The sequence below is a fragment of the Botrytis porri genome (assembly GCF_014898465.1).
Source record: "Botrytis porri strain MUCL 3234 chromosome Unknown BPOR_021, whole genome shotgun sequence".
Taxonomy (NCBI): Eukaryota; Fungi; Ascomycota; class Leotiomycetes; order Helotiales; family Sclerotiniaceae; genus Botrytis; species Botrytis porri.
The window spans coordinates 128,265-148,530 of record NW_024066095.1 but is presented as its reverse complement, the minus strand read 5'-3'; the positions used below and the strand labels follow the sequence as shown (position 1 = coordinate 148,530).

Below are 20,266 nucleotides of genomic sequence, written 5' to 3'. Positions count from 1 at the left end.
CAAATTGAAGTTACAGTCATACAAAGTTTTGCCCAGGTTAACCTATCGCCTAAAAGTAACGCGAGCCGCATTTGCTGGCATTGAGGGGCAGAACGCAGGCCGCAGACCGAGTTCTTCTTCTCCAAGTTAAAAACCCTTTCAATTCAAATTTTGTAAACAGAAAAAGATTTACAGAAAACAAATCGCAAAAATGGCTACACCTTCAAACACTGGAGCTGATCCAGCTTCAGCATCTTTCGAAATTCGAGATCATTCAAAATCAGTCAATCCCAAATCCGATATCATTGAAGAAAATCATAACTCCCCAGCTCCCACTTCCACTACAGACGGGGACAACGATAATTCACAAAAAGATGATGCTGCTACTATGGCTGCCAGTGAAGAATTAAAGCATACAAGTATTTCAGACAAGCTTCCTTTGCCTACAGAAACTCCTTCGCAGATACCAGAAACAGGAGCTCAAACAGAAGATAAGAATATGTCCGGTACAGACAAAGACATCACGCCCGAAGCTGAACCGATTGATGCGCAAGATGAGGAAATGAGAGATAGAGTTTCTTCGCCCAAAAAGAAGCGTGGCAGAGATCAAGATGATGATACAACTCAGGTGGAAGACGACAGTGGGAGAAATAATGATATTACAAGTGAAGGAAGTTTAAATGGTAGTCGAACGATGAGATCAGGTCCAGAGAAGAAGAGACCTAGAGATACTTCACAAGAACCATCCAGAATATCAGATAAAGTTTTAGCAAAGGTAGATCTACTTTCGTTTTATTTCGTGCCCCTAAGTTATATAAAAATTTACTAATATACCCTCTCAGGAGAGAAGCCAGAACGAGGCATCGAAGGCTACCGAAACATCAACATCATCCACCGAGAATCCTATCAAGTCAACATTTGGAAGTGCATCTGGTGATAAATTTGCAAGCTCAGGATTTGGTGCTTTAGCATCCGCTAGTACTTCTCCATTTGGCACAGTCGGCGCATCTAAAACTAGCGTTTTTGGCTCGGGGGCAAAATCACCACTTTCAGGATTCGGATCTTTTGCCTCTGCCAAACCAGCGAGCTCAACAACACCTACATCTTCAATTCCAAGCTCCTCGGCAGAAAAATCTACATCTGGGTTTGGAAGCGCATTCGGTGGTGGTGCCACATCAGGTTTTGGCGGATTGGCATCAGGGAGTGTATTTGGCAGTGGATTAAAAAATGGATTTGCTGGTGGATCTGGACCAAAGCTTTCGAGCTTTGCAGCTCCTGGCAAAGACAGTGCTGGATTAGGCAGCAAGCCAGCCAAACCTTTTGGTGCTCCAGCTAGTGATGCGGAGGATTCTGACGATGACGAAGACGATAGTGATGATGGTGCTGAGGGCGATGAAGAAGAGGGAGGGGAAAAAGCAGTTATTGAGGAAAAGAAGAAGACAAAGAAAGGTAAAATTCAATTTCGCGATTGTGATATCTTCCCGTTTCTAATCATTATCTAGTCCACATTGACGACGGAGAGGCCGACGAAGCAACCATATTACAAATTCGAGCCAAATTATTCGCAATGGGATCCAAGGAGCTAGGTTGGAAGGAAAGAGGCGTTGGTACTCTGAAAATTAATGCACCCAAATCATGCGTCGATTTCGACGAGAGTGGCCACGCAATTCCCGGTAGTTTCGATTCATCAATGCTAGAAGGAAATAGTGTACGATTGGTCATGCGTCAAGAAAATACCCACAGAGTTATTCTGAATACTGTAGTACTGAAAGCTATGGAATTTAAACCTAAACCATCAACTACTTCGGCACAGGTTTTATTCACAGCTTTTGAAGGAGAAACAGAAGCCAAACCTGTTAATATGATTCTCAAGGTTAGTACTCTCTTTGCATGTGTTTTTGTAGGAGGCATGATTTCTAATTCCCTTGGGGATGAATAGATGAACGAAAATAATTACAAATTATTTACAAACGAAATCGAAAACATCCAACACGAGCTATGAGCTCGAGACATTATACCACAATGAACCAACCGATACCCAACACACCTTCGATCGAATGCCAGATCTTTTTCTGCAGAATAATGGGGATGAATATTCTGGGGGGTGTCATTTCCTATCCTGCATACCCAGGTTATGCTTTCCGGCCGAATCGGTCGATTTGTTTTGGAGGAGAACTTTTAGAATAAAGCAAATATGGATGGATGGAGGCGTGGGTGCGATACGATAAGAATCATAGGGTAGTCATAATTCTACACCATCGTTGTCTTCACACTCATTTTTGAGAGGGTGGAGTGGAGTAATAATATACCTGGCATTGCCTATTTTTTTTTATCTAATGGGGTTTTTTTCCTTTCAAATTTTCGAATCTTTTTTGTGAGTGATGATGAGGTCTTTATGGGCGATGCCTGTCTTGCGACGCTTGGAGTTTATCTGGTTGATGAGGATTGCATAGCGAATGGGGGTGGGTGATCTTGAGGGTTTTGGCGGGAGAGGAGGGAGGCAGGGAAAATTTGGGGTGGATGGACTTGTGTTTTGGAAGGGGAAGGTATGAACGGAAGAATGGAAGGATTGGAGGATTGGACCTTCTTTTTAATTAGGTTGGGTAGGTATGTTGATATGAGAATATAATGGATTGATGTGTTCGTATGTGATTATAATAGATTGCGATGGATTGTGTGTGTGAGATGGATGGATAGAGGGATGGACCCTGTGGGAAGGTACGAGATGAAGTCGAGTAGTAGGCATATATTTGTTGCCAGAGATCTTTGGGTGAAAGTGGAAAGTAGGAAAATGGAAATGGGGTGAAGAGGAAGAAGGCAGGGGAGGGCAGAGGGTGAGAACAAACTGACGAGTGTTATTGAAAAGCCTGGAGAGAGGTAGGGATACGGGAAGAAGGAAGAAACTGGGCAGGAGCAGAAGAGGCAGATAGAGAGAGAGAGAGGTATCCAGTGATACTACATCGTATATTCCATCGTGTTGATCACAGTTAGGGAGTGAAGTAGGTGACTTAGTAAGTCTTTACCTATTGATACTCTTGAGGGAGTTCGCTTCTCTGTTGAAGATATTTAATGAGCATTAAATCTGTTTTCTGAGGGGCCTTTGAAGTGCGCTTTGATATGAAGGGCTTTATATCTCGGTTCACATTGAAATTTGGCTGGTGAGGAGTGAGTTTCGAGTAATCCATTTGATCGGTTTGTTTTGCTATTGTTTTTTACATAGTGGTTGGTTATGTGATATCCTAGAGATCGACTAACTATTGTACTTGTGGTGTTTTTGTTGTACAGCGAGTATCTGTTCCTAACACCCTTGACAATCGTTCATTTGTAGATTTGCTCAAGATTTGATATGAGATCTTCAAATTACAAATCCTGTGGATCAAATCCATGCTCTATTCTGACGTGTCAGTAAGCATTACTTCTAATTTGGGTATGTCGATTTATATGCTATAGCGCGGGGTATATTATTCTAAATTATTATTTGGATATATAATTCTACGCAAAATTCCCACTAGTATCTACCAGTTAACTAAAGCCCCTTTCTCATTGGCACTCGCCTTACATTTATTTTCAACATGACCCAACGATGTACATACTGTGTCAACTTTTCTCTATCTCACCTTATCGACCTCGCGAAAATAGACTTCAAAGGGCATGTTTTCCCAAATCAACCGACGGCGGGAGATTTAATGGGTCCATTTGTTTGGACTTCACAGCTGCCGAATCTAGATAATTCGCCAAAAGAAAGAAAGCCAATGGCGTTTTATCCACATCATAAGTGTTTTCAAGATCTTGTGAAGTCCGCAGAGATGGGGTGTGATCTGTGTGAGGTCATATTGACCTGTTTGAAAAAGCGCGTTCCAGGGGAGGACGAAGAAAGCCGGGGAGATAACTCAGATGAGATTTACTGGACAGATTTTAGCCGTCGTCGAGAGACTGATATAAAGATTTCGATTAACAGTAGTCATGTGTATCCAGATGCTACCCTTGATCAAGTACAAATGCTTGATACTATTCTTGTTCACGTTGGTAACATTGGAGATCAAAGATCTGACTTTCAAAATCATGGACACTCTTTCGCGGTCCAGACGCAAAATTTGACGCTTGTCACAAAACGCGGTACGTTACTGTCAAAGATATCTGAGTTGACGGCAGCTAGTGTCTGCAGGAGCTAATTGATCATTGCCTCATTCATAGACTCTCCAATTAGACTGAAAGGCTTCCAAATAGGGAGGGCCGAAATAGATCCTGATCTTGGGTCCAAGCTGAATTTCGATATTGCGAGGGATTGGCTTAAAGAATGCCTCGAGTGTCATGATTGTCACAATAAGAATTTACCACAGCTTCCCACTCGCGTGATTGATGTTACGCCTAACCAGACAAGAATTATTCATTCAAACGGTATTACGGCTAACTATATTGCATTGAGTCACTGTTGGGGTGGTCCGATATCCACTTCATCAACTACAGCAACATTACCACGATACCAGAACGAACTTCCCTTTGAGTTGTTGCCTGCGAATTTTCGAGATGCCATAATTATCACTAGAGAGCTAGGAGTCAAATATCTTTGGATTGACTCTCTGTGTATCATTAAAGATTCTCAACATGATTGGGAACAAGAATCTCAGAAAATGGGAACTGTTTATCGAGATGCATTGGTCACAATATATGCAATGTCATCAGCGGCCAGCACTGGAGGTATCATTCCAAGTCCTGCATATGAGCCAGTGGAAAAGCCTTCTACAACTTTAGCTCTTACTGATGATAATGGAATGGAGGTATCTGTCAGAGTGGAGCCTTCAGATAGAGACATTTATGATGAGGACTTACACCGTCTGGCAGAATCTTCTCCATTGAGTAGTAGAGGCTGGACGTTTCAAGAATCCATATTATCGCCTCGCCATATTTATTACGGGAAAAAACAAGTATACTGGGGATGTACACAAGGATTTCACGATCTCAAAGGGATGCCCCCGGGATACAGGTTTCCACAAGAAGAGCACATAAATCGGTTATTGCCCGTTCTTCACTCCACCAAACAGGACAACAGTATGATGACAGACATGCATCGACTCATACTCCTTTACAGTTTCCGTGATATAGTGTGGCAATACTGTCAAAGAGATTTAACATACGACTCCGACAAACTTCCTGCGATTTCAGGTTTATCACAACTGCTCCGGCCAGCCATCGGAGGAGATTATCTTGCCGGTTTGTGGAGTTGCGATTTACTCGATGAGCTTTGTTGGATTCCGGAAATGAAATCTGGATGTGTTCATATCAAGCCTTATCGTGCGCCCTCATGGTCATGGGCCGTAACGAACGATCGCGTCAAATTCCATCGGGGTACCGTCATTGCACCTAAAGATCGAATTGCCGAGTTGAAACTTATCGACTATGGAGTAATCCCGAAAGTTAAGGACAATCCTTACGGCGAGATAGAATCTGCGTATCTAATTGTAGAGAGTTTAACTCTTCCTGTTCTACGCGCCTGGCAAACGAGACATCTGGAAAAATATGATTATGATGGGTACTCGGGTACATATTGTTTTGACGATCCGGCCGGACTTTCTCATTATGAAGTTTCTGAGCCGTCTGAGAATTACGGGTGGCAACAGGGTTTTTGGAAAATGGACGAGGATAAAGGAGTACAGATCATGACGGGTTGGAAAACCTCTTCGCGTGATGAACGAGTGATTGATAGGGAGGAGGAGAAATGGTTGAAGGAAGAATATATTGTTTTGCTTGTTGCGTCGACGAATAGAGATGATGGGGATGAGAGACCGTATGCTGAGTGCTTAATTTTGAAGAAAGTTGATGATAATGAGGATGTGATAGATGTTTATGAGAGAGTGGGAATTTATGTGGTTCATCATGAACCGGAATGGTTGGAATCTTGGACGAAGAAAACTGTTAAATTAATTTGATATGAGATGAACCAATACGCGTAATACATCATATCTCTATACATACAAAGTTATCTTGAATTTTGCCAAAACTCATATAAAGAATACTACTTGTATATCCAATCCAAACAAACAACCTAAATTCCCCCCCTAAATATGCGCCAGCAAAGCAGAAGAACGATAAAAAAGGCAAGCAAACAAATCCTACATGCAAACTTTACTCTTCAAATAACATCATAACAGACAATGTGCGTGATTTTAGACTCGTCTTCTGTTTCTGGGATTGCCACACTCTTTGCATATTTATGACTGTAGCTAGGTGAATAACACACCTATCTCTTAAACTAGTCATGGAATTATTTTCACCATATATAAGTACCTATGTACAATGAGATAAATGGATGAATTATCTAAATAGAATATAAAAACACCACGAAACACCACATAAAAGACTCATTCTCACCCACCCACTCACTTCATATCTCTCCACTCTATCTCTTGCAACTCCATAATAACTATATCTCCCTGAGGACCTCCCTTTCCTGTTTATCCTTTCATTGGAACTGTTATACGTAACCCAAAGCAATCATTCATATATTATCCATAGCTAACCATCACTCAAGACATCAAATACCCTACCCACTACTCCAACTTTTCTTAATCTATACCACAACCTACAACATAACACGCACCAAAATCCCCACAAGAGCCAATTCTTTCCCAACAATCATTCCACTTCATTATTATTCAGCTAATATTCTGATAGGTTCTGGGAAAACGAAGTATTCTATTAACCGATTGCATTTTTTATCTTCAAGTTTCTATGCAACTATCCCCCAAAGTAGATTAGACTCTATCTATCCATCTATCCATCTTAGAATACATACATCTACACACACATACTCTCCTCTTAACCATAAAAGAAAAGAATTCAAAAAGAACCCAAAAGTAACAAAGCATAAAGAACAACTAACCAGCTAGATATATTCTGAGCCCATCTTCACAAAATAGTTTTCACTGATCAATATATACTTCTTTCTAACCACTTCTCAAGATTCACTGAGATTCGTCTAGCTTCCTGAATCACCCAGTAAAAACATCAGAGACAGATACATATCCTCCAATCATTTCGGTTCTACAATATATACCATACCATACCATACCATAACAAGAAAGAAAGAAAAAAACTTCTCACAACCACTTTCTCATTCTCATTCTAGTATCTTCCACCCTCAGTCAAGTCAAGTTAAGTCAAGTCTGGTTCGATCAGGAACCTGATATCTGATATCTGATTCAAATCCAAAGTAAATAGCAGTACCAATACCAATACAGTACTAACTGACCCGAACCAAAGCAAAACCAAAGTCATCTACCAAGCTACCATACGAACCCCCTCGAAGCACCCACCCAACCAACCAATCCCCTCGCTTAACCCAACCCAACCTAACCCTCTACTGTACATTCACATTACTTCACTCTAAACACCCATCATCCAATCCATTATCTAACCCATCCATCATCCAATCCATCCATCATCCAATCAATCAATAAACCACAGATTCACCCACTCACCCCAAAACATTCAACTTTTCAACCCCTCATAAAAGCCTCATAAAACCCTCCAGCTTCCCCATCTTGACCCCCCACCTCTCGAAACCCCCAACATCCATCTCTCCACCTTCAAGATATCTTCTACATCAAACATTTTCGCGTTCAATCTCCCATACACACATCACCATAAAAGCTCTTTTGTTCTTTCCCTTTCCAAGAGCTCGAGACTCTTGCATTTACATTTGCACAAAATCTTTGGGGGGACAATAAAACTATCTCCAATCACCACATCGCTGTATAGCGAGAATACCAAACAGCAATTTGGTTTTCCGAATTTCTTCTTCCATCTCCTTGATTCCACGTGATTTCACGCTCAACATCAAGTTCGAAGATTCGTACACCTGCTAGAACGATCTAAAGACTCTTTCGAGATCTATAGTTTCTCAATCTTCCTTGATCTGCAAGATACAGCTAAGCTTCTGAACTATATATCCCGCTACAATCTCCGAGTGTTCAAAATGTCAAAGTTCCCACCATCGTTTGGTCGTGGAAATATCTTCTCTAATGCTCCTCGCAAGAATAGTATGACAACCAGTCCATATGAAATCCTTCACTCGATGCTAACAACCTCATCAATAGGTCTTGCAGAGGAAATCATGAATGCGACCATGGCAGGCGCGAGAACTGCGTTAGACTCGAGTAAGGATCCGGGTAATACTAGCGATATATCTTTTGGTACGTTTTCCTACCTATCCTACTCTTGCCCAGAGTATTTCCTGACCTACAGAGAAGACACCCACTATTACTGCGACACTGAAACCTCCGAGGAGGAATACAGCACCATGACAACCGATACAGAGATGGAAGCTCCACCACCACCATCACGAGGTCTTCTCCCCAGCGAACAACCACTAATCCCCTTTGTCCCCGCTCGATTAAAGAAAGGTGAGCGAGCAATGATCACACCAGATATCCAAGCCCTACTCAACGCCGCCGGAGTGCAACCCAACCCCAAATACGAGGGTGAAATCACCGCCGAGGTCCTGAACGATTTATTGACACCAGCCGAAGAAAACTGCGCGCTGCACATCACGAATATCCATCCTAAAGCTGGGATGGCAGATCTCTTTGCCACAATTCACCACGGGAAAGTCTATTCTGTTGCGTGGAATGCGCCGAATGGAGAATGGACCGATGCAGCTGCACGACTTTGCTTTTGCGTACGCGAAGCTGCAGAGAAATATCTTGCGGATAGTGAGACAGGTGAAGGAATCCATATTCTCGGGCAGCGAATCACAGTAGAATGGAACCGAAATAGAAAGTGTCCTGTCCCCGAGGACGAAAGTCATCAATCTCGCGTGGTACAACTTCGCGGTCCACGATCTTTTGGGTTCTCGGCTCAAGATCTTTTAGATTTCTTCGGCAAGGATATGAAATTATTCATCATTTCCCGAAAAGAATGGGATCATAAGACTGATCAAAAAGTTGTAGAGTTAGCTTTTTGCGGCATCAAAGCTCAGTCGAGAATGGCATTTCGCTGCTTCAAGCAGAAAGTCGCGGCACAAGGATTAGGAGATCAGTTCGATATCCGATTTGCTCCTGATCCATGTGATCCAAGCGCGGCTCAAGGCAGAGACATGTTTTTGCCTCGGCCACGTACACGTCAAATCACACCACCGCCACCACCGCCACCACAACCTCGCACATTGAATAGTATCCGTACATCTAGTTGGCGTGCCGGGGCATCTTCTGGACCAAACCGAAATGGAAATGCAAACTCTTCAAAGATAGCTGGACCAAAGTATGAGAAGGGTGCCGGACCAGATGCAAAGTGTTGGAGACGCTCTGAGTGAGACGACTAGACAGAGACGAGATTGACTTTGGATTAAGAGTACTGTAGAAGCACAGATCCCTCACGCACGAATTTTCCGTCATAAATTCCTCCCGTCTTGAGGGGAGTGGCCCATTGAGGCCAAAAGCCATATCTTTGGCAATTTCATTCCTTCAATTGCACATTTCTCCCCTCCACCAATGTAAGGAGCCCCACGCAATACCTCATCTGCAGCCAAACTGATTTGAGCGACTTCCATTTGACAGGCTTTGTCAAAACAGAATCTATCAGACCAGCACGTCTGTATCATAATCTCACCACATAGCTGCTCTGTACAGCAAAATATACATAACCCTGACCAGATATTCACCACTTATTACGACACTTTACAGCGAGTGATGGTGCCTCGACTTCTCTATTCCTATATCAGACCCCAAAAGTTTTAGCGTTGATGAAGAGCTTGATCACAAGAAGCTCTTGGTTGGTGGTGGTAGCGTTTGATATATTGCATATTAAGAACATTCTATGTAGCTAATTGAACAAAAGTTCATCGTTGATTACAATTATGAAAACCATAAACGCATGATTTTGTATGATGTGATGTGATGTGATGTGATGCTTTCGACGTACTAATCTGTGCTCGAAGAGACGTTTGTACGGGAGTGGCTTCTAGGCTGATATAGTCAAGACGAGTAGCTCCTGCTAGCGCAGTTACTTGGCTGCTACGAAGTATCGCGTTTTATACTTCCGAGAAGAGAGTCCCAGTTGTACCTTGCCGTGAATCATCCAGGCATAATCGAGCATGAGCTCGTGTGGTATCTGTATAATGTCGTCTGGAAATGCATAAAGTAAAACTCGAAATCTAGATGCTTCTCGTCCAGCCGTTCGAGTAAGCTTTGGAAGGAGAGATTATGCCCCTAGGACTAAACGAAACTCGGAGCAACTTCCTCTCATTAGGCTCCAACTGAATAGTTGAACTTCCAAGTCATATCCAGAAAATACCAGAACCCACTCTCAAAGTCCAATCGAAGTAAACGAAGAGTGCAGCTTCCCCAACAATGTAGCCTTGGAGCTTGCATAACCAAATAATAAGCCCTTGTCCACAAATTTGTTTTCCATCCTAGCTATCTGTTGCTATCCACCACCACCCGGATACCATCCTGGTATATTCCGCCTGGTGATTGCATTTCAGGTTTCTAACAAACACGCAAAAAAGTACCGATCACAAAAACAAAGCGCATTCGAATGCTTTGCCGCTTGTTTCTCCTCCTTTGTATCGATGCAGGGTTACTGCCTGATTCGAGATCATTCCACCCAATCAATAGAAGAATTTCCCCCCCCCCCCCGGTGGTTACCTGCATATCGACTTGGATAATTGGTTACATCCTAGCTCGAACTCATGACTCAACTTCAAAACTTCTTGAATTCTCCAAAACTCTGATGTTGATTAATATCAGCTATCATCGTCTCTTGCACAACTCTTTTCGAAGATACCATCACGGCAGAAAGCTGGTTTTGGTCTTTCTACGCCAGTCTTGATTCTGTTCCCGACTCGTGCCCTTAAACACAAACGAAAATGGTCCATCAACCAAGTTCCTGGGAGCTCTCTCTTGATCGTACGAAGCAGCAGTTTCGTGACCATCAACAAGAGTATCATTATAACGATGGGAGTAGGGCTTCCACCCAGCTACCAGGTTCGATGCAAACCAGCTCCGAAGTGAGAACCAACACGAATCCTGATTATAAGCAGAACACTTGCTGTTTGTACTAACACCAAGCTCACACTATCCATTGCTGACTAGAGACAGATAATAGCGAGCTCCCCTTCGATTCATGGTTCGAGTCTGTTACTAAAGCGGTCGGTCCCCACGGAGAACATACCTCACGCGTTCCATCAAAAGAGGGTATGCAGATATTTGACTATGCACAAAAGCCTAGCAATTTGTCGTCAGAAGTGAGTCTAGCGTTCAACGCTAGATATACATCCATTGCAACATCTGGTAGAGTTTACAATGAGGATTATCCAGGTACCATGATCCAATACCTTGGAATGAAGACTGGGAGGCAGATCGGATCTAACACTTCCTCATTTGATGAAAGTCACACTCGATCTATTTCAACTTCTTCGGGTCCAAGTTTATCATCCTCGTTTGCATCGACTGCATCGACAGACATTACGACGCCAGTGCTTGAGGGAAACCACTTCCACATACCCAAGTGGGATAGAGGTATGCCACCCAGGATGCTTGGTGACACCACAAACGGTTTTCATAGATACGAAACATTGGCCAAGATGCCTCAAGACGTCTCGGTGCTAGATAAATATCCAGTGCACGAAGATGTGGATAAGAAAGCAACCGAGTTCATCCCGTCAGCAATCCTCAAAGGGGGGAGCCGTCCGCCCAATCCCGAAATGATTCGTAAAGCTGCAGAAGTTGGTCTTCCTTCCAATCCGAATTATAAAGGCGAACTCACAAACTTCAATTTCCGCAATGCGATGTGTCTCGACCACGAAAATTGTTCTGTGAGAATCCATAAGATTCCTCCAGAAGCTAATCATTCTGAGATCTTCGCTGTAATCACCCATGGCAAGGTTTTTTCATTTAACTACACCCCTGCCGTCAAAGGACTTTTCACTCACGCTGCTGCCGATCTTGTCTTCCTCACACGAGAAGCAGCACAAGACCTTTTTCACAACGCCAAGTTCGGCCGTGGCCTATTTATCCGCGGGGAAAGGCTCATAGTTATGTGGAACAGGATCAAAGTGATGCCGGCGGAAGGTCGATATGAAAAAATGTCAAGAGTGGTCAGAATTAAGGGTCCAGCCGCAGAATTATCGACAAAATTTGTTGAAGAATTCTTTCGGAGCAGATTTGAGTTCAATCTTGTCGCGAACAAAGAATGGGTCCAGCGAGATGGGTGGAAAATTATCGAATTGGCGTTTTCGTCTATCCGTAGTCAAAGTGAGTCGGCAGTAAAAAGTTTCAACCTTCACATCGAACAAAAGATGCCGAATGCTGGATATCGTATCTGGTATGCTCCTGATCCATGCTTCAAGCTTGAGCGCATAGGAAATTTTCGATTATCCTGAACTTGAGGGATCACCTCGATTGGACAAAAAATTGATTTCCCGCCACTGAATTGATTTATGATGACAGCCTCTTATCTGCCAAAACTTGAACAGCATCTCTTCAAGCATTGAAGTTATCCCTTTTCCTAGCGCTTGTCTGTCTTCATCCCCGTCCTAACAGAATTTAAACTTCGATTGAGTATTCTGGACGCGAATGGGTCTCGAATGCAACTTGTCGAACTCCATATAAATCGACCTGATGATTTTGCGGTCAAGATCATGCACCTAGCATTTCATATAGGGCCTTGATTTGAGTTCGTTCGTTCCTTTTTGGGCAGTGCGTGTATATGGATGATGGCTAGGATGTGTGGGTCTTCGTTTACGTGGTCTGAAAGGTGTGTTATCAAGGGCACAAGTAACAAGAATGCAATGGTAGTAAGACCATTCTGGATATTGAGAATCGACGAGACTTCTCCATAAATGAGAAATTTGAATGGTTAAGCCAAAAAGCCACAAGAAGAAAGCTCCCATATTTGCTTGCAGCTTCAATGATCAAATTGCCAAAGCTTCTAAATCTAAGTCGATATGGTGAAGTATGCGTCCTACCATGGGCTCAATTAACTCTATTCACCAGACTTGGTAAAGATCTTCGCTCACACTATTAGGTTCTCATCGTATCAATATTCGCACGGCATCAAAGCCGTTTCCGCTTTCAGCCTCAAATACTCTAGCATATCACGAAAACACATCACATACTTTGCGCCGCACTAACGGGCTTATCTGGAAGACTCTCTTTATTCTCAGATCTACCACTAATTACAGAAAAAACCTAGCAATGCCCATTGGCGAGTCTCGTAAAATGCTGTTCCGAAATCTAATCTACATAAGTAAAGACGAAGCAAGAACCACAAACTATATTAGCCATTGTCCCTCAATCGCCAAGATGACTGGAAAACTCCGCGCACGACGAATTCAAGGTTAACATAGTACAATACATCATATGCTTCTCCACGGCAGCGTGTTTCCGTCTCTTCACTTCAAACATGTGGTGGTATAACTTTTGGTGGATTTGGATAATAGAAAGTTGCCACAGCGATATTGATGTACACAAGTACGCAAAGAGCACCTTCTAAGTAGTTGGATCTGCAATCTTTCAAGAAATTGCCCACCACCAAAATAGACAGAATTAAAACAACGATAATGAAAAGATCGAAATTCAAATCCATTGGGATATCAACGATCCAACCAATAATGACAACAAGGGGAGCGTTAAAAAGAGCCGTTTGAATGGTAGCACCTAAAACATGTGAAAGAGCCAGATTCATTGAATTATCGTGAGCTTCGTCAATGGCTGTTAGATGTTCGGCAAATTTCTCGACAAGTGGAACCAATATCAGACCAACGAAGCTGTCGGAAATGCCATCTTCATCAACAATAAATTCAATACTTTCCACAAGTCTGATGGCAGTAAATGTAACCATGCTAATTGCAACAATCAATGCCACAACACATTCCGTAAATGTCAACTTTTCCTTTAAAAGATCTTCTTCATAATCTTCTTGTTTGTGTTCATCGGCCTCAAAAATAGCGTCGTATATGGATTGATGAGAGCGCATTTGGAAGTATACGTATAAGGCGTAAGACATGATAAGTAGGATAGAGGTCATTCGCGAAATGTGGAGGACGGAATCAGCGAGTACGAAAGGATCATAGTCAGAATTGGCGCTCTTAACTGCCATGTTGAAAGCCGCAGGTACAATTAGACCGAGTCCACTGATTCGTTAGGTTAGATGATGCGTTTCCATGAGATATGGAAGAACACATACGCCTGAAGAAGCAAATCACTTCCAACTTCACTAATTTCCTCATCAAACTCTTGCTCATCGTGGGTCAATCCTCCTACGAAGAAGCACATGCCTAAACATAACAATTGAGTGGCCAATATAGAACCCATGATAGCGGCTTGCATGACTTGGAATTGTCGCCTGGCAAGAAGTACCATGAACATTACAATTTCAACAACAGATCCAAGGGTGGTTTCCATCAAGATGCCGAATACTTTGTCCAATTTTCGGGATAATTCTTGACCAGCAAAACCAATGAGATTTGCAGAAGGGATCATAGATAAATAGTTGAGAATGAAAATGACTGTATGCCATTCTGGACGAGCATATGTAATGACGATGGCAACAGGAACGATGGGCCAAAGAAAGTTGACGGCTTGTGAAGCACCACTCGAAGATTTCCAGCAAAGCTGAATACATTTGATGGGACTTAATCCTTTTCGACCACTTTCACCTTCAGGAGCAATACCTGTTGTCACCCTGAATCCTAGATGATTGACCTCGAAACCAGGAATGAGTCGATCTTCTTCAGTACTCTGTGGATCTCCACTCTCTGCACGAGCTTTATTCCTAGCAATAATAACTTCATCTGGTAGGCTTGAGAAAGAGATTTGAATTGAATGCTTTAACGGCGGACGAAGACCACTGGAATTTCTGGGACCATTCGGCGGGTTGAGTGTACTTGTAGATGCCATTGTTGAGGTTGAGTTATGTGTTTTTGAGGGAAGATGGAGGGGAGAGTGAAGGAAGTGAAGAGAAAGAAGCAAGAAACATGATAACAATAGCTGTACCTACAAAAATAAATAATATAGAGAAGTCTCAAGTCGTTCCTGCCATTCATCAATTGCACCTATAATTTACCTTACAGCCAGGAACGGCCAACGCGACTTCCACACATCATTCTTGCTCGACTGAATTGAACCCCGGGAGGGAGTCAAAGGGTAAAATCATAGACCAGACGGGTATTGTACCAGTCTATATATGCAGGTTTTACTCAACCTTTGTCTATATCAGCATTGCGATTGATGCCTTTGATGCTTCGACTTGATGAATGACCGGTATTTGATGAAGATGATGGTGCGGTGCCCAATTGAAGATAACCTTACCCGGGATGGAAAAACATTTCGCCATAGACCAAGGTGCAAGTCACAAATCGGATTTCACCAAATTAGAAACTCAAAAATGGTCAATCAACGTTGAAGTACGAGAGGTCCGATGCGAACGGGAAAACCTACAACTCGGACGGACTTTCTTATACATGACCAAGGAATCTTAAACTTCAGGTCTAGAACGTCATAAGGTTCAAGTGTCTCGCATGCTCAGAAACTACAACATGGCGTGGGACGATGTTGGAATGCTTTGAGAACTGCTAGGTACATAAGAAGCTGATTGCTAATCCATCTGCACTATGGCTTCTAGCCCACTTGCTGTATCAGCTCTTTTCCATCAAGGTATAAGTATTCGATCTTGGACACATTGAGACTTTGACCATCACTGTTTAAGAAGCGTATCAAGAGCTCGTTCGGACTTCACCCATCATCATCATCATCATCATCATCATCATCATTCGCACAGCGTACTTTCCTCAATATGTCTCCTGCAATTCCAAAAGATTCGACAGTCCTCGTTACCGGTATCAATGGCTATATTGGATCTCATGTGGCTGATCAACTGCTCAAAGCCGGGTATCGAGTAAGGGGTACTACCAGAGATGCTTCCAAAATGAAGAACTTGCTCGACCTTTGGGAAGAGCAGTATGGAAAGATTAGAGTGGAAGTGGCAGTTGTACCCAATATGGCCGATGATGGAGCTTTTGATGAAGCTGTGAAAGGTGTAACTGGAATTGTACATGTAGCATCAAACCTGTCCTTTTCACCAAATCCAAATGATGTAAGACCTCACTCACTCCATTTACAATACACATCTAACGTGGGAACCTTTATTCAGGTCATACCAGAATGTCTCGCCGGTGTAAATGGTCTTCTTAAGTCTGCAGCCTCAGAACCAAGTGTCAAACGTTTCGTCATTACATCCTCATCTATGGCCGCAACGAGTCCGAAGCCCAACAAGGAATTTTATATCGATGAAAATACATGGAATGATGAAGATGTCGAAGCAGCGCATGCCCCGCCACCATATGAACCCTCGAGAACATGGGCTGTCTACGGTTCTAGCAAAGTTGAGTCCGAGCGAGCGGTATGGAATTTTGTAAAGGAAAAGAACCCAGGCTTTGTAGCCAACTCCGTCCTGCCAGATACGAATATGGGTTTGATTTTAGATCCAGGACAAGGTTCTACTGGTGGGCTTGTTCGAAAGCTTTTCCTGGGAGATAACTCCGGGCTCAAAAACCTTCCTCCTCAGTATTTCATAGACGTACAGGATACAGCCCGTCTTCACGTCTCTGCATTGATTGATGAGGATGTGAAGAATGAGAGACTATTTGCTTTTGCTGAACCATTCAACAATAATATGTTATTAAGAATTTTCCGCAAACTGCGACCTGATGCCAAAATCATGGATGACTTCCATGATGATAGTGTCAATGATCTATCCAAGGTTGCTAATCAAAGAGCTGCAGAGCTTTTGAAAAGGGACTTTGGACGTGCTGGCTTTACAAGCTTGGAGGAATCTTTGGCCAACAATATTCAAGGACTCTGATTTTTGATAGAATAAAATAAGAAGTTAAGCCGAGTCTTGATTGTTGTTATTGAAATATATTATTGTCGTTTTTGCTTGCTTTTTTTTTTGTGACTTCAGACTCTGATGGCAGGTACCTAAAAATCCATAGTGGGTTTTCCTCCAATATCAATTAATAGCACTGTTAATAACTTTCTTGTCTTACCTTTTGACATGAGTTTTGGACATCAATCATGATTGCTGTCGGTCTTGGTAATCCCTTGAGTAAAACATATAGTTGATGTAAATTCATATAGTATCAATTTCAAATGCTGGACCAGATTTTGATTCACTATTCTCCCACGTTCACATTCATGCGATATGTGATATGCGATATGCGATATGCGTAGGTCAATCGATTTCTAGCAGTGCTTCAAATACAAACAAACACTGATTGAAGCCCAAAGTCAAGGGCCAATCTTCCCTCAAAGTTCAAAGCTACTATGAATACAAGTAATGGACGTTGATACCGTCGACATGATTGCCCCAAAATTGGAGAGTTGTCACATGGGAAGTCCATAGTACTACTACGTTTGTATTTTTATTTCCTCGGTCTCATTTTGCTTGCTTGCTTGTTACTGGGGATTGATTTTATGACTTGTTAATGAAGGATTAAGTGTCAATGACATGAAAAGTTGGTGGCGAGTAATTTATGGTTTGATGATGGTGATGAAACTCTTAGGTTTGATAGCGAAAAGTTTCGTGGTGTTCGATAATATGACACTTGACTGCCTCTCTGAAATCTATGAATTTAATCATGATACTTCTAGCAGTGTGCTTGCATTCATAGGATGAGAATTTCCATATCTCTTACCCGACCCTGTATGGCTTGCATTCTGATTTATGGATGACTTTGGGAATGAATTTCAGTTTTTGAATGGAGTTTTTGTATTTGGTGCTTAGATAGGGGGAGGGAGGTGCGTGATGATGATAGTGAGGAGGGGAGGAGGGTGGTATTCACTTGAACTTCTATCTATCTGGTTTTGATCTCATGATACTGTGGGGATGAGAGGGCACTAGTGTGAAGATTTGGGTATATAAGAACTGCATGGGCTTGGGTTTGAAGTGCAGGAAGTATATGAGGTAAAGTTGACAAGTTATGGTGGCAAGGATCCTGCTGGATAATTTTGGGAGTTTTCAGATTCTGAGTTGGTTTGTAGTCGGAGGAAGAAAGAGTATTGAAATTTTAGCTTGCAGTTGAAGTGCGAAATTTATTTGTTTAATAACCGGTTGAGATTCAGAAATGATAATGGAAATGTAGAGCTTGTTGAACGGCAATGAGAATGATAATGAAAACGAAAATCGATTTTCTTCAGCTGGAGATGGACCATATAGTGTGCAATTCATACCATTAAAGATACTGCCACCCAAATGAACAATAAGTAGGTAGAAGAAATTCTCGCATTCAGTAAGAGGGCACCATTTAGACAATGAGTTCCACTTTCATCAAGTGTTTGGATACAACTCAAGAAAGAATCCCGGCTTATATACGTACCCGAGGACTCACGCCTCGAGTGAGTTGCCTACATAGATCTAGGTATCTAGATGGGAGAGTCATTCACTAGAGGTCTCAGGATATAGATCTTCTTATTTCAGAATTATCGAGATCAATATAAAATCTCATTATCTTTCTGATTTATTCCAGCAATGCAAGCCCACAAGAAGAGTCGATCGATCGTTGAAGGATTTCCGCTCTGGTTAGGTGGTTGTGAGTAAGGATCTTGAAGGGAGTTTCTTTTGTTTGAACTTTGTGGAGTGTGGATTGTTTTGTTGGTGTGTATAAACAAGGGGGTGGATTGGTGAGGGTAGTGAGGGTAGTGAGATGAATGACAGTACTTGAGTCATGCGAGGGGTGGAGATGTTTGTTTATCTGGGAATTACAATGATTAGGATGCTCACATTAAGCGACCTACGCAATTTGTTGAGTACGTCCAGAGGTGATAGGTGATGGCCTCGGATGCTGAGTTGACTCACGAATGAAAATGAATTTTCCTTTCCGCGTACTCCTGAATCGAACAAGGAAACTGCTCTCATCCATATCAGATGGGATTTGATCACCAGATAACATTCCAGTTTTTTACTCGCAGATGAAGACCAAGCGAGTCTTTCCAGCTGCGGATAGATATTCCAAGCATACATTATACTATCTAGCTATATATCCACTTATGCCTAGAAAAGGAAATGAAATCCTCACATCTGTAAAATACACAACAAAAATCTCGTTCTTAGGCTTCTGGTATAAAAGCCGTTCAATTGCAGCAGTTTTATGGAAAAAAATTCGAAGTCTCAAAGGAATTCGATATACTCGGCATTATGCTTTATTTGCGCTGAAGATAGTTCTTAGGCAGATTCTGGGGGTTGGTGGATTTTACATTTGATGATGATGTATTGATGGTGAGAAATGAGAAACTCGTAGTGATAGTTATGAATGGGGAGTAGTAAATGACAGCAAAAACACCTTACAACAAATCTGTCAACAAAATAATGAAGGAAGTTCACGGGAATCAAAAAGTCAGATTGAACGTATCTTTGTACTCAAAATTATCTTCTTCAGTGCCTTCGTCAGCAGCTCCTTATTAGAGATCATCCAAAACGTAGATCTCATTACACACAGAGCCTTGATCTTGACATCCATTTCTTTTATATTCAGAGGTTGAAGAGGCAAGATAGATGACGTGTCTTGGAATATTCTGGAGTCTAAGGTTGGCTTTGACGCGGGGCTGCATTGCTGAGTTAGAATGTGAATAACAGGTTGTGAAAGGGAAATTTTTGAAGAGAGGGTATATAAAGTGTGAGCTGAGCAAGCTTTTTTTTTTGTAGCACAACTGAGAGCAAGGTCTTAGAATCAATTCAGATATAGGCGATGCTGCAATGGTATGTCTCCCTACATATCTAGTGAGCTTTTCTCGCTTGGATTTTCCGCAGACAGTGGCGACTGTGATGGCGTTTCGAAGTTTGGAGTTCTATACATGAGTATTGACAGTGAGATATCTTATAGCGATTGAATGATGACAATAAAAATAATGATAATAGAAATGATTCCTGACAGGAATTCTTGTCTTCACTACCTGGAAATGTGAGAATTCGATATTCGTATTCCGAAATAGAGATTAGGGGGATACTTATGATCTAACCTCGGAGTAGGGTTTGGTGGAGTATACTCGACTACTACTCATACATGCACAGTATTTTTCGAGATGGAATCATAGTTCTTATACTGGATTTTAGGATTCTGAGTCATGAACGCGGTTTCATATCCAAGTCTCCATAACGAGTAGTTATTTACTTAACATGCGTGTCTTTCAAACTCCCTAATTACATAGATAGACAGACAACTACTCCAATCTTTCTCAATCTAACGATACCAATCGATGATACCAGGACATATTAGTATTAGCAGAGTCAAGGA

The 20,266-nt window shown here is 42.1% G+C and overlaps 6 protein-coding genes across 6 annotated transcripts; 5 read left to right on the top strand and 1 right to left on the bottom strand.

Annotated features, from left to right (window-relative positions):
- Positions 1-190: 190 nt before the first annotated feature.
- Positions 191-2,749, top strand: EAF01_011354 (uncharacterized protein; the record flags this gene model as incomplete). The annotated part of the gene is made up of 4 exons (XM_038919611.1): positions 191-754; positions 822-1,428; positions 1,482-1,852; positions 1,919-2,749. The coding sequence occupies 4 exons, from the start codon at positions 191-193 to the stop codon at positions 1,979-1,981; spliced, it is 1,605 nt and encodes a 534-aa protein (XP_038764821.1). The 3' UTR covers positions 1,982-2,749.
- Positions 2,750-3,551: 802 nt separating this feature from the next.
- EAF01_011353 (uncharacterized protein) lies at positions 3,552-5,906 on the top strand (the record flags this gene model as incomplete). Its single annotated transcript, XM_038919610.1, has 2 exons — positions 3,552-4,095; positions 4,174-5,906. The coding sequence occupies 2 exons, from the start codon at positions 3,552-3,554 to the stop codon at positions 5,904-5,906; spliced, it is 2,277 nt and encodes a 758-aa protein (XP_038764820.1).
- Positions 5,907-7,954: 2,048 nt separating this feature from the next.
- Positions 7,955-9,289, top strand: EAF01_011352 (uncharacterized protein; the record flags this gene model as incomplete). Its single annotated transcript, XM_038919609.1, has 2 exons — positions 7,955-8,018; positions 8,076-9,289. The coding sequence occupies 2 exons, from the start codon at positions 7,955-7,957 to the stop codon at positions 9,287-9,289; spliced, it is 1,278 nt and encodes a 425-aa protein (XP_038764819.1).
- A 1,554-nt stretch (positions 9,290-10,843) lies between these two features.
- EAF01_011351 (uncharacterized protein) lies at positions 10,844-12,358 on the top strand (the record flags this gene model as incomplete). The annotated part of the gene is made up of 2 exons (XM_038919608.1): positions 10,844-11,027; positions 11,076-12,358. The coding sequence occupies 2 exons, from the start codon at positions 10,844-10,846 to the stop codon at positions 12,356-12,358; spliced, it is 1,467 nt and encodes a 488-aa protein (XP_038764818.1).
- Positions 12,359-13,374: 1,016 nt separating this feature from the next.
- Positions 13,375-14,876, bottom strand: EAF01_011350 (uncharacterized protein; the record flags this gene model as incomplete). Its single annotated transcript, XM_038919607.1, has 2 exons — positions 13,375-14,110; positions 14,164-14,876. 2 exons carry the CDS (start codon positions 14,874-14,876, stop codon positions 13,375-13,377), a joined length of 1,449 nt encoding a protein of 482 aa, XP_038764817.1.
- An 895-nt stretch (positions 14,877-15,771) lies between these two features.
- Positions 15,772-16,839, top strand: EAF01_011349 (uncharacterized protein; the record flags this gene model as incomplete). Its single annotated transcript, XM_038919606.1, has 2 exons — positions 15,772-16,071; positions 16,129-16,839. 2 exons carry the CDS (start codon positions 15,772-15,774, stop codon positions 16,837-16,839), a joined length of 1,011 nt encoding a protein of 336 aa, XP_038764816.1.
- Positions 16,840-20,266: the final 3,427 nt, after the last annotated feature.